This window comes from Pinus tabuliformis, chromosome 6 (assembly GCF_031772625.1).
Source record: "Pinus tabuliformis cultivar Carrire ecotype Pingquan chromosome 6, CPIR1, whole genome shotgun sequence".
Taxonomy (NCBI): Eukaryota; Viridiplantae; Streptophyta; class Pinopsida; order Pinales; family Pinaceae; genus Pinus; species Pinus tabuliformis.
Window position 1 is genome coordinate 1231151475 of NC_142292.1, and position 15484 is coordinate 1231166958.

At 27.6% G+C, this 15484-nt stretch overlaps 1 protein-coding gene across 3 annotated transcripts in view; it reads right to left on the bottom strand.

The window, feature by feature from the left end:
• LOC149263140 (MADS-box protein AGL24-like) overlaps positions 1–15484 on the bottom strand; it is a 293922-nt gene that overhangs the window by 92543 nt on the left and 185895 nt on the right. For all 3 annotated transcript variants that reach the window (XM_089387219.1, XM_089387216.1, XM_089387221.1), the window contains exon 2: positions 7963–8017. In XM_089387219.1, coding sequence (XP_089243345.1) covers positions 7963–8017 — 55 coding nt within the window. The remainder of the gene's footprint in view (positions 1–7962; positions 8018–15484) is intronic.

Genomic DNA, 15484 nt, shown 5'->3' on the forward strand with positions numbered 1-15484 from the left:
AAGAATTAGTTAAAATAAGTATGAATTATTTATTATTATTATTATTATTATTATTTATTATTATTATTATATAATATTTAAATATATTTGAAAAAATATCTAATATATAAATGAATAATTTTTACTTATTTATTTTATATTAAATTTTTTTATAAGCTTAGTTGTGGAATTTTTTTTTTAAAAGTCTTTATTTATATATATTTATTAAAATTATTTAAAGTTTAATTTAATTAATTTAATTATTTATTTTTTATTAATTTTAAAAATATAATGTCTTTCTTCTTTAAAATCAGAAGCTTAAATTATTTAATTCGAAATAAAAAAATTATTAATTAGACTACCACTTTTCTATATATTCAATACGAAAATTAATTAAAATTTCTTCATAATTAAAATGGTTTAATATAAAATAATTTATATTTTTCTTAATTATTTATTTCAGGTTAATCGAACAATTTTTTTAAATAATTAAAAGCTTTAAATTTATGATTAACTTCTTCTAATGTCTTTGAATAATTAGTTTATAATTTCTAACTCAAATCGGTTGGTTTATTTTACTTTATTTGATTATTGAATTTCTAAATAATTAAAAGTTTCTTATTTAAGAAGAATTTATCATAATGTTTTTAAATATTTGTATTTGTATTTATTTATTTTTGTTTGGAGGAATGGACATTTAGATGGAGCTAATACATATATGACATGGAGTGGACGGATTGCAAACACTACCACTACAAACTCTAGGTGAACCCATACATACCCCATGCACACTTTACCCACTAAATCAAAGGATTTAGTGTTGTACCTCAAATTTGCACAACTTCATATCATATCATAGACCTAGCTCCGCTCTTCGGGGTTTAATGTTTTTAAATAATTAATATATATAAGAAAAAATGAATATCTCTAGGATTAGAACTAAGTCTGATGAGCTTCGAAGTGAAACTAGGGGGTGCTCTACTCCCAAAACTCCCTGGATGATAGAATCTGTCATCTTTGCAATACTACGAGGGTGGAAGCTGAAAAACACTTCCTCTTATATTTCCCAACTCTTATTCACATCCCGCTCTCATTTCCCTCACATGCTTCCAATCTTCTTCACTTGTTAAGTCAACCCAACTATACTGATCTTTCTTTCTGTAAATTTTTACCATAGAAATAAGATCTTGGAGAATCACAATTAGATTTTTATTTTATTAAGGTCTCATAGACCACATGATTTTGGAGGATCACAATTAGATTATTATTTTCTTAAGATCGTGCATTGGTCTTAGTGGACATTAATCATTATCATCATCATAATCATATTTCAATATAAATTATTTTAAATTTCTTTGATTATTATATAAAACACAAAAATGAACATATATGTTTTGTTAGTTTTATTTAAAAGCATTATAAAACATCAATAATCTCTTTCTCACTTTGCTTTCTTAGTTTGCTTTTTATATTACAACACAGTATGAAGCAGATGTGGTAAAAATATTTCACTTTTACTCTTAACTATAAATGGAATATTTGGATGTCAATGTTAATTTACATAATTTTATATCAACTTTGAAAAAAGATAAACAAATTAAAATTAAATAATCTTAAATGTGTACCTTAATGTTTAAATATCCATGTTAACTAATATTTTATTTTGACGGCAAATAGCCCTCAACACAAGAATAGGCGTGTAACTATTACAATATCTAATCGGTATCTAAGCATCATGTTACTCGACATTGCTGGGAAGATAACAACCATTCTACCCAACCACCTGAGATAAATTGAGACCCATATTAACTAATATATTTCAATATTAACATCGTATATAGAAAAAGAATAATAATAATATTTTAATATCGATCGTAATAAAATATTTCAATGTGTAAAGTGAAAAATAACTTGAAATAAGAAATTTGGTAACTTCCTAATAATGGTGTGATATACAATCCATTTAAATCCTAATATAAAATTGATATGTTGCATTTAAAAATATTAATAAAAAAAGAAATATTTAATGTGAGTTATAAATAAAATGTTAGACATTGGATAAACCAACGCTCCCCGTGTATTTCCCAACATGCACTAATAGCCTCTCTTGGTTCTGTATCTCTGGCGATGACCAGAGATGCGATCATCGACTAACACAGTAGTGATTCCCAACATAAAATATATCAATATAAGTAATATTGATGAGTATTTAAAAATATATTAATAACTAACAAAATATTTTAATATGATTAATTTGGTTGATGTTTAAATATATGATTAATGTGGTCGATATGGTTAAAAATGGTTGTTTCAATATTATATAAATCAATTGAAAAACATATATTCTTGTGGTGAAAACATTTCTAAATAGTCTTATTATTTCACACATTTTGCCAATTTTTTAAGTATATTTTCAAGTTTAAACTATTTACTCCACCAAGAAAAATCAATATATAAAGTCAATATCTAGTAGGATCATAGGCATAATAAAATATCTTTGATATAAAAGTGTAGAAAGATGAGAACAAGCTAGCAATAGTAAAAGAGGAACTAGAAAATAACTTAGAAATTGTAACAAATTATCTCATAGTAACAAAAATGTTGGGAAAAATATGAGAGCATAAACATAGACTAATACATTTTAGGATAAGTTATAGTGATCATAAAGATGGCATACCCGGTAAATCTCCAAGCTTAAAAGGGACAAGAATCATTATAAATGAGGTCCTCATTCTATCATACTAAGCTTAATTAAGAAACAAGGTTTAAAAGTCAGAGGAGGCCAAAAATGAAGGAAAATGGGAAATAACTAGAAATAGGAAAGTTATTAATAGGGATATAGACCAAAATGAAAGTAATAAATAAGAATTTCAAACTCCCTAAACCATATTTTGGAATTGGTGTGGCTTTCCATATTATAAATGTCTTGCCTTTTCATGGCATAAATGTCCTATGTTAACATAGATCCTGAGTGAAATGTAGATTATGTTATTTTTTGAAACATGGGAACATGATGAGTGTAATATCCTTGACATAGATGGACTTATTTTGTGGTCCTCATGAAATAAAAAATCCTATCAAAAATGAATTGGAGAATTAGTTTGTTATATGAAAAAGAATGTTTATCCCCCCACTCAACTTCATAAGATAGACCCCCTCAATCTGTACATTTGGATCGAAATCTCTAGCATGAACGCTAAGAGGAATGAGATATCCATAGTCTAAGAAATGAATGTAATATCCCATTGTTTGTTAGGAGCCTTTAATGTTATAACTACAACTAACCAAAGATTCTTCTATGCAATTATTCCAACCCTAATCTTCTTTAACTAAATGAGGACCTTGATTTAGCTAGTAGATATAAAACAAACACTAAAGACCTGACCAAGAATTTATTTAGTTCCAATCTAATCATCTTTCTAATTCGCAAGGGCATATAATTTGCAATAGTGTAATTAAGGCGACAAACCCAAACCATATGACTTGTATTTGTGAGCCTCACAAGAGTGTCATGTATTATATGATATACGATATCCAGATTTCCAACCAAATAGCCAATATTAACCTCTTAAATGACCATAAACCTGAATTTTATCATGAAAATAACCACATGCAATAGAATTGTGAGAGTCAAAGGAACATTTTTTACAAAAGTAAAATATAGATCTTCTCAAAGGATTTAAATAAGAACTTGCAACTTTAACTTATAAGGATAACATCAAAAACCTGTACAATAATTTTACTACAAAACTTTCTACTTCGATTAGTAAGTTTTATATTGAGGTTTCATATAAAATTAATAATATAACTAATGCCTGGAACTGTAACGATTTTTAATTTGCTAGAAGGTTGATTAAGAATGCTCCTTACAAAACTTTAAAACTTGATCAGATAAATATGTACAAGGATCTTCATAAAAGGAAGAAAAGATAGTATATAAAATTTATATAGAAAGTAATAGTACCTATTGCACCTTTCTAAATCTATTCATAGAAAGTTTTGGAGGAAAATTATAATTCATAAAACTAAATAAAATAATTGATTCCTTTAAAGAACATGAATTCTTACCTTGTAATGCCCCTATAGAGGTTGATATTTATTTGAAAAGCATTAAGCATGTGATTAAATAACTCACTATTAGAAAAGCTAAGAATATTGAAGGCTACAAAGATGAAATTGTTAGACTGGAAGGGTCTATCATCATCCCTCCCATACACAAGATCTTTAATTTGTCAATGAAGCAATGATTCCCTAAGCATTGGATGCAGAGCCTCCTTATCTCCATCTTTATAAGCAGGGATAAAATTGTTTCCTATAACAATAGGACCATCATAATTAGCCACATTTTAGCGAAGTCGCACATAATTATTGTGGAAAAGAAGATTAGCCTAAGCCTTGAAAGACATGGTAAAAGAGTTAAAGGCCAAGTTGTATTTGAGAAATATCTTTCAATTTTGGACCATCTTGTTACTCTTAGAATCATTGAAAAAGAGTGTTGAAATAAAAAATTTGATCTGTTTTGTCATTTTGTTGACTTTAAAGAACCTTTTGACATCGTTTGTGGGATAAAACTATGGAGGAGGCTACAAAATCATAGTTCTTATCAAGTTGAAAGTTATTGTGACATAATTTTATGAGAATATCCTTTCCAAAATGACAACCACTATGGATTAGTCAGAAGAAAGTATATTCAATGTTGGAGTCATGCAAGGGTGTGCCTTATCACCTACCCTTTTTGGCATATACATGGGAAACTCTTCTAGAAGAGTGTTTGGAAGATGCAAATTTTGTTGGCCCTACACTCACTTGTATAATCATAACCCTTCTCCTTCATGTTGACGATATTGTTCTTTTAGAAAGGAGCCATTACGATCTTGGAAAGCATATAACAATCCCCCATTATTTCTACCCTAACATGGTTATGACTATTAATAGTGACAAAACTAAATTCATCATAATTAAATCCAAAAATATCATATACTATACTTTCATATATGAAAACCTTTACTTGTAGGAAGTTCCTTTATATAGATACCTTGGAATTGGCAACCATATCAAGCTCACTTGGAATTATAGAGTTAAGAAAAGGATAAATGGAGGATCTAAATCTTATTATGGGCTTGAAAACAATTGTAAGTTAGTAGATATTTTATCATGAGATTGTAAAAAAAAAAAAAAACCTCTTTTAGACTTTCATCACTACTATTATTTTATATGAATGTGAGGTTTGGCGTTACAATATCTTGAGAGAGTTGTGGAGGAATATTGAATAGATCTAAAAGTATTCTAAAACCTACAATCTAGAGATTAAAAGATATATTCCCTACCCCACCCTCTTGTTTGAATAAAACCTTTCCCCCATTGAAGCATGGTGATGCCAAGGTAACTTATGTATAAAAAAAATCTATACAACATCGAAACCAAGTTGTTTCCTAAAAAAAAATCTAACTATATCCAAAACCTCCAACTTTCGTGCGAGCGTTGATGACATAGGGATGCCCAATCTTAGCCAAATCATTGGGAGACAAAGGAGGAGGCATTTTGCAGAATAAGGATACTCCAAAATTTAAGCAGAAATTATGGGAGATTATCTAAATTGGATAATTATGTTTTTCTTCACCCATTTTTAAGCTTTCAAAATGGAAAAAATGGAGTAATCATCTCATAGAAGAATTTTTACCTACAGGGCCTAGTTTAGCAAATCGTGGTCTAAAACCTTCCAACAATTGTTTGGGGTATCAAATGGAATTTGATGGGACTTTTTTTTTTGCTTAAGAATTTCACCTTTTTGTACACTTTTACACACAGATACCCTTCTAATGACATAAGAATCACCTCAACCAGACTCTATAGGCAAAAGTTATGTCACTCTAAAGTTGAGCTTCATTTTTTAAATAACATAATTCAATAGGATGTTAACCCCATTATTCATGGAAAACTATCTAGCCACATGATCATGATAAAGTGGAATTCAAAAGAATCCATATTGTAACTCTAGTTAAGAGATGGAGTCAGGCTTGACCGCTAGTAGACTATCAGGTTGTGTTATAACCAAGCCACTAGGGGGAATAGGGGTGTCATTCTGTTGGCGTGCATTTTGTTCCATAAATGAGCAGTGTAGCTGAGAGTGGATAGGAAGAGAGAAAAACGAGAGGATGTATGGATTATAGTAGCCCACAGGCCACATGTCTCGCTTCTTTGTACTTACATCCATTTACATTTAGAGATAGAGAGCAGAGCAACCTCAACTTCCAATTGGGTTTTCTCTCAAAAGATTTCTTAGGTTACATCTTGTTTTCAATTGAGGTTTGTGAGTTTAATTTCATATTTCTCTATTTTTTTCCTAATTATAATTTGCATGCATACACAATAAAATGTAGTTAATAGATCTAAAAATATAAGGGGAAGTTAACCCTCGTAATATAGATTTCAAAATTTTAAGCACAATTTTATTAGATTTGATGTGACCAATTGTCCAATGGAATATCCACAACATTTTACAAATCAAGTGATAAAGTGTTAGAGGAAAAAAAAACTAAGTTGTTACAAGGAGATGATCAACCCCAATCTCGAAAATCAAAAATATATTTCTATCTTGACTAGGGCAAATAGGAAAATCAATGTTGCTAAGATAAGAACTAATTCCCATGAGCTTCATAGTGAAATAGTGCATTGGTCAATATTCAAAACATAACGGGTTGAAAGAGTCAATCACATTTTTAATACTATAAGGGTGGAATATGAAAAAACACATTCTTTTAGATTGTCCATTGTATACTCACTTTCAAACAAATTTTGAAAATATATCATACTACAAGCCTTCTACTATGTTGACCTTGGAAGACTTCTCTCAATGATTTTCTAACATTGAAACAAAATTCTAAATAATTTTGATTATTCTCTTACCCTCCTAATGTCCAATAGACCATATATACTTTAGCTGACATTAATCATCATCATCATCACATTATGGGTTGAAAGAGTTAATCACATTTTCAATACTATAAGGGTGGAAGATGAAAAACACTTTCTTTTAGATTGTCCATAGTATACTCATTTTCAAACAAATTTTGAAAATATTTGTCATTCTACCAACCTTCTACTATGTTGACCTTGGAAGACTTATCTCATTGACTTTCTAACATTGAAACAAAATTTTAACTAACTTTGATTATTCTCTTACCCTCTTAATGTCCAATAGACCTTATAGACTTTCGCTGACATTCAGTCGTCATCATCATCATCATCAATTTATATGGAGTGGTTTTTTTCAATAAGACATTTCTTTATATAAGAAATATACATGTTTTAGCCCTAAAAAATACCTTATTATCAGGAACTTGGTAAAAATTGGAGCTAAATGACTAAAATAACAATTATTCTTCCCAAACATTAAAATAAAATCAACTTCTTATTAAAATGATTTCATATCTTACTCAAAAAAATCAAAATTGTTTTATATTATTTATGTACATATAAATCCAATATATATCCATTATGATGATTCTATAAAATAATATAAAATAATATAAATTTTGATTTGTTAAAATTACATATAAAACTATTATAAAATAAAAATTTGATTTTTTATTAAATTGTATAACAACTTTTACCATTTGTAAATAACTATCCTATGTTATTTAATTAAATATATTTACACTAAACTATAATTTTATATAACTCGTCATTTCCATTTCCAAAATAATTCACTTATTCTCTTACCTTGTTTTCATCGGAGAATTCATAATTGATTTAATAGAAGCCAACTTTCTAAAACTTGTTAAAGAATTGTCTTGCTGCAAAACATTTTTCTAAAGCTTGAACTATTTTCTCGGCAAATTCACTCATTTCTCTAGGAAATCATCATTGATTATATCATATCAATTGCGCCAGTTCCATAAATATAACAAGTATCTAGATAAATAAGAACACATATGAATCCAAATAAAAAGAAACAAAGCTTGTACTTGAGTTTAAAGATACCTCATTCCTACTCATGGCTTGACCTTTCGAATTATTATCCAAACCTCGCTTCATGCTTCCATAGCAAAACATCAATGTCAGACCTTGAGATGAAGAATCTTGAAAACAATCGAAGTTTTAATTTTTCAATAAATGAAAGAAAACATCAAACGTATATATTTAGTAAATAATATATTTAAATGGGGATCTATTACGAGTCGATAAGATTAAAAGGTTTTTGAAGTGAATTATTTTAGATCGTAAAATATAATGTGTAAATATATTGATATCAACATAAATTAAATTAGTTAACATTATTTTTTATTAAGAGAATAATTTATTTTTAGTTCACAAATGTTAAGTCTGATAGAAAAACAAACTTACACATCAGTATCATACTAAATTGTAAAATAAACCCCTCTACTCAATTAAATCTTGGGATTATTATATTTTCCCCATATATATATATATATATATATATATATATTCTCCATTTAAACACAACTCCCAATATATGATACGTTAAAATTATTATAAATATATCCTTATAATGTTGTGAAAGCTTTACTGCCATGCTCCTCTATAAAGTGAGAATTGGAGAAAATAGGAATCTGGAAAATATGTATGTTGTATTAATGATTTGTTTGCATATGAAGGAAGTAAGCGTTCTCTTAGACACATTGTCGTTAGAAAATGTGTTGTTTATTTATATTAGAGATTTATTTGAATCCGGAGACAATCTCTATGTGATTATATTGATTTCACTGGATTATGTGTATTATATTTGATTATTTTAAGGGTTTTAAATCAACAAAAGTACAATATTTATTTAAGGTACTTTATTATCTTAATTTTTTTGTTTTAGGAAATTATAAAATATTTTATTAAAGCGTTAATTAAATATTTTATCTTTTAAAATGTTGTTATAAATTTAATTTTTTTAATTTAAATCCAAAATTGAATATAGAAATATTTTAACTAAATGAATAAGATTTGAGATTGTTTTAAATAGTTAATAAGAAAATTATTAATTTTTTTAATTGTTTAATAGTAGGATAAGATATTTTTAAACATTTTAATTTAAAAGGATGGGTAAAATAAATTGTTGTTAATTTTGTTGAGTGTTTGATTAGTTCTATATAAATAAGAATAGAAATCAAATTCTATTAAGTGTGGTGTATTAAATTGTTTTGTTTTAAGGAAGTTAAAAAAAAAGTATTAAGGTGTTAATTAAATGTTTTATCTTTAAAAATAATATTATAAAATTTGTTATCTTGGCACCATTTTTTTTATATATGTTTTTTTTGAAGCATCTACAACATGTAATTTTCAAATATATAATATTATAAAATTTGTTTATTTTTATTGATTTGAAATTAAAATTAAATATATAAATATTCTAATTATATTTAAAAGTTAATGAGTATTATTGTTAAAAGGAAAATAATTATTTTTCTTATTAATTTTCATTTATTTGTTTAAAATTAAGATAAGACATTTTTAAGCCTTTTAGCATAAACAGATGAGTAAAATAAATTGTTGTCAATATTGTTAAGCATTTGATTAGTTCCATATAAATAAGAACTCAAATAAATTTTTATAAATATGATGTACTATTATGTTGTTATTATAGTTACCATTGTTGAATATGGAATAATCTTCATAATTTATTTTATATAGTAATGTTAACTAATTTTGATATAAATGCATCCAATATTTTAACTTTTATAAAACATATGGATCCAAATGTTTATTAAAAATAACATTTAAAGTGATTTTATTCCATCGATAAACAAATGAGAAATTTATTCAAATACATGCATGCAAATAATAATAAAAATTACTTAAAAAGGCAATCTATGCATTACCTCAAATGTTTCACTGAAAACTAAAAATGTTACTTTGAAGATCGTAACAAAATATTGTTTTATTATTAATATTTTCAAAATTTCCATAATTTCTTTTATATAATAATTTAACAAATTTTGATATAAATACATCTAATATTTTAATTTTTATAAAACATATTGACCCAAATATTTATTAAAAATAATTTTGTTCCAAATCAAATTGATAAACAAATGAGAAATTTATTCAAATACATGCATACAAATAATAAGAAAAATAATTGATGCATTACCTCGTGTTTCAATGAAAAATAAAGATGTTACTTTAAAGGTAGTAACAAAATATTGTTTTATTATAAATATTTTTTTTTTAATTTATGATGATTACAAAATCTAAATATTGGTGAATGTCTCACCAATATTATTTGACAATATAATATTTACGAAATTCACTAGTGTAAGTTGAGTATGATCATTAAAATGGAAATATTATTCTTAATTGAAATATTATGATATAATACTATATAAATAAGAAAGACTTTTAATTATATTTTTATATATTAAAAAATAATAATTTATTTTTAATTATGAATAATATTTTATTAAAAAAATAATGTTGTTTTTCTGGGTAATAACAATATAAATCAAAATTAATAATATTGTTTTAATATATAAAGAAAGAAATGAAGGGCCTATTTTAATGAATCATATTGTTTTTGCATAACATTCAAAAACTTTTTATATTCATTTTTATTTAAAAAAACAACGTGATGTTGGTTATACATGTCATGGATGTTTTTGAAAGCTTGTACAATAGTAGTTTGACATCTTTAAAATCAAGTAGGCACACTTTAGCAACATCAATTTACCATTACCGAAGCATGATAACTACATCACAAACATCGACTTCCATTTGATTAAGCAATGTTATAATCAGTTTGATTATCAATTTAATTAGTTTTCCTACATTCATACATTTCAGATTGATATTAATGAGCAATAAACCTAATGTCAAAAACCAGGTATTTTAGGACATAATCTCTACCATGTGATCCATCATTTAAACACCACTTATTAGACAAATATACTATCAGTAATTTTACATTACAAAACATTTTGGTGCCATATAGCATATTTTTATATGAAAATTTTATGACAATTTTAACATCAAAATAATGTTAGCTTTTCTCCCAAATGTATAGTGTATCTTTTTCCATAGATAAATGACATGTTGGATCAATTGAAACAAGGTAAATTCTTCACAAAGTTCGACGTTAAAACAAGGTATCCACAAATGAAAGTAAAAGACGAACACACTTAAAATACAACATTCAAGATATGGGATGGCTTCTCTAAATGGTTAGTTATGCATTTTCATTTCTATAACGCACCTACAATTTGTATGCATTTGATGAACAACATTCTATGTCTATTTATAATTTTATTTATGATCATAAATTTGGATGACGTTCAAATCATTAGTTATAATTAAGAAGAACACATGTAACATTGGAAATAGGTAATTACAGACTATGGAAGAAGTAGTTAATTTCTAATCTATGAAATTATGAGGGAGTCCTTGGTGTACCTTGGATAAGCTTCATCCAACCATGATTGAAGGTATTGAAAAATGGCCTTCCCATAACATGTGACAAAGATAACAAGTTTCATCTAGGTAAACACAAATCTATGAGGAAGTTTATTTCAACTTTTTCAATAATAGTTGAACCAATGCATGCCATAACAATAAAAAGGAAAATTTCTCATTTAGGAAAATAACAACATGGGTGTTTTGAAGAACTAATAAAAGGGAAAATAAGTGAAGCACTAGTGTTGGCAATGCGTAACTTCCAAGAACCTTTTAAGATTAAAATTGATACAAGTTGGTAATAGGTATTCCATGGAGGTAGTCCTTATGCGAGGAGGAATATCGGCTTACTACCATGAAAGTTGTTGCGTGAAGCACTAATAGACTACCTTAGTTATGATGATGGGTTATCTTTGCTACTTTAGGGAGTGAAAAATGGTTCCACTCTCTCTTTTGGAAGGAAACCATAGTCCAATCCAACCACCAATCATTGCAGTACATGAAGAGTCTAAGCAAAACATACTAGGCAAGTCGTTATACTCGAAATCAATTTTTTCAATAATTTCACTTTATTATCTAATATAAGTAAGATGTGACAACCAAACTAGCCAATATAATGTAAAGGCCACATGTACAAATGATTGTAATGCTTCAATTGATTTTGCAATTAACAACCACCGATGCAAAAGATTGTAACTATGGAATTGATTTTGCAACTTGATACTTTCAACATGAATTTCTAATTCGATATTATAGATATGCCAATTGTCAACATTTGTTTTAGTGGTTTTGGGAGAAAATAGTGCTTCATCTAAAAGGAAATTAATCTCTTCTTCAATAAGAGATATCGTTTAATGTGGCCAAGTTGTGTATAACACATACAATGAGACTCCAGCGGATTAAATAACATGGCAAATAGATGGCCACCTTGGCTTTGGGGCGAAAGTTGAAAATCTACAATAGTAAATTTACTAGTTGAAGATGCAAGAAGTTCTTTTTATCAGTGATTGTGTACTTTGTAGCATCAATAAGTCAAATAATATGGAACTTGAGTTCTATGTGCTATGCCTAGGAGAGACCATGACTCCCTGCTATGCTTATGTATAGATTTAACAAGATGCCTATGTACTTATTCCTTGCAATAACTCCATCATAGACAGTGAAGAGACCATATTATTCTTTGGTAATGTATAGATACAAATATCTTCCAACATTCAATCAAGACTATATCTTGGGCAAGTTTTGGATCATTTTGAGAGGAAGGATGGATACTATGCTAAAAAAAAATATTACTTTTCATCCTCAAATGAATGGGTAAATTGAAGTCGTAATAAAACTTTTCTCCATTTTATTGCTAAGAGGAAATAACAACAATCAACCAAAGTCATGTGATGACCAAGCAATTACATTCAGTTACTCCTATAATAGGGAAATTCATGCCTCCACCCATGAATTTTCCATTCCAGACTTCAACAACCTAACCTTTGATGTAGTTTATGGATTGTGAAAGGAAGACATACAAAAAATGCAAGATAGGAAAGAATAGAAGACAAGTCCATAGATATGATCACGAAAGTGAATTCGAAGATGTAGGAGCAACTTGAGAAAAGTGAGTAAAGTTATAAGCTTAAACATGATCGACATAAAATGAGTTAAAAAATCACTGCTAGGGAAACAATTGTTTTATCTAAAGAAATAATGCTTGTAAGGGACATCGAAGAAGTTGAAGCTTTGAGAAATGGACCTTTGGAAATCATTGGTGAACTTTGTGATAATCATTTTAAACTAAACCGAACTCCTTAGATGGGTATATATTTAGTAGCTAATGTGGAGAACTTAAATTTATTCAACCATACATGCTCTACGGGTAAAAGGTAAAAAAAGTTTCACCTATAGTATAAGATTTTGCACCAATTGTAATCAACAAATTAAAGAGAATTTTGTAAAGTAAGGCTCTAATGAGTTGATGAGGACAACAAAAAATTTGGAAAATTGGCCCCAATTGACAAATCCTAAGGATAGATAATGGCACGAGAGAAACCAAATTGTGAAGAAGATTCATCCTTCAATCCCAAAATAGAAAAACATATTTTTCCTCACAACTATCAAACTAATAAAATTTATGGGCAACACAAAATTCATATGAAAGACACCTTCTTAATCTCATTGATTGAGAGATTATAACCAACAACTACGCCTTAGCTATGTTACTATCCAGGAAGATTCAATCACTTGTAGTTCAAAATGCTTCATTATAAAAGATTTTATTGGTTTGCATTCATGTACTTCATTATCTCGAACATTATGAACAAAACCTAGTTATCTTGACATAATTTCTTTGTTACTCAAAAGATCATGATATTATTTTTTATTTAGTTGAGCCTAAAGCCTTAAATCTTACATAACTTTCCCCTTCGTTAACCTTTTTTAGTGTCAAAGGTAAATTTTATGAATAAACCAAAGGAACTACCATGAGATCTTTTTTATCTCATGTGGTGACAAAAAACATCATCAAGCACTTTGAAACTTTATCCCTTGATAGTTCCCATTTGAAACCCAAAAGTTGTTTCTAATTGGTTAATGATACATTTGTTACATAATCCCATGGCCATTCTTTCCTAACTTGTTTCTTGACCATCTCAACAACAACTACCCACATTCAATCTACCATGGAAGCCCAACAAGACAATTCTCTCGCTTTACTATATTTCCTAGTCATCTATCAACTTTATGACTCCTTTTCCCAACAAATGTTTCATAAAATGTTCATACTAATAAATAGTTTTGTGAACATTCCTACCATCACACTTCAAAAGGTTGTTGTCCTTACAATTATGGCTACTAGTGCTAGTTATTTGAATCCCACCCTGCAACACCTAAGCAAAGATAAAATTCATCTTACTAACACCCTTTAATCTAATGGCTATTCTACTTCTCAAATCAACAAAACTTTTGTCATCTACCTAAAACATAAGAATCCCTTTTCTATCTCTTCTTCCCTATCCCAAATTTCAGAAACATATAATCTTGACATTATTAATGAAATTTCTTGGATTTTATCTCAAAAGTGTATAAATATTTCTTCAAGCCACATGATATATGTAAACAAGTATTTAAAAGCATCAAACATAAATGCATTCCATTGATTCCATAAGGTGTTTATCAAATTCCCTAGTTTTTTGGCAAATCCTACATCAACCAAACCAATCAGTCTACCTAATCTCATACAAAAGAAAATATCATGAATTCCCTTCATGATTTCTCTACCAAATTTATTATTTCCAAACAACACTCTATTTATTTGCATCACCAAATACTCATCCCATATTATTTGAGAACCTTAGAACTTTAAAAACAAGCAAACAACTTCAATCTAGAAGATGGTTGCAAACTTAAACACTCATGGTAACCAATTATCCACCAACTTCATCATTAAATTAATTTCTTAGCTTCTCTTATTATACCTGCCTATAGCAGGTTATATTGTAATCTAAGAAAAACATAAAAAATTATTATGTCACTATGTAAATAAAATATTCCTAAGTTATAATGGGAAATCTTTAACAAAATGCCTTTTAAGCTACACTACAAAAAATTCCAAAAAACACATTTGTGATTTTCTATCACTTCCAATATCAATATAAAGATATTTTTGAAGATACAATTTAAGTTCTTCCTCTAAATTCTTGTTGCATTTGAGTCTCTTTCTACATTAATACAACTTATATTATAGTCTCAATTTTACACTTATTACCTGTGTATCCAAATACTTTTAAATATTTTTTTATTGCTTTTGTCATAAAAATATAAAATTCCTAAAACATAATCATTCATTTACTAACAACATATTTCAAAATAATATAGTGTATTGATAAGAATAAACAACTTCCACTCCATTATAAATCTTTATAGCTCTTTGGGATGCCCCTAACTAAACACGCCTTTTCATAATTAATTATTTGTTCCTTAATAATATATAATATTTTTCTTTCAAACATTTTTATGTATGTTGAATAGCTAGCTTTACTGTATGCGCAACTTGTGTAGGAGTCATAATGCAAGTTAAAGACTTATAAGCATTTGTAGATGCATTAGTTATTTAAGAATA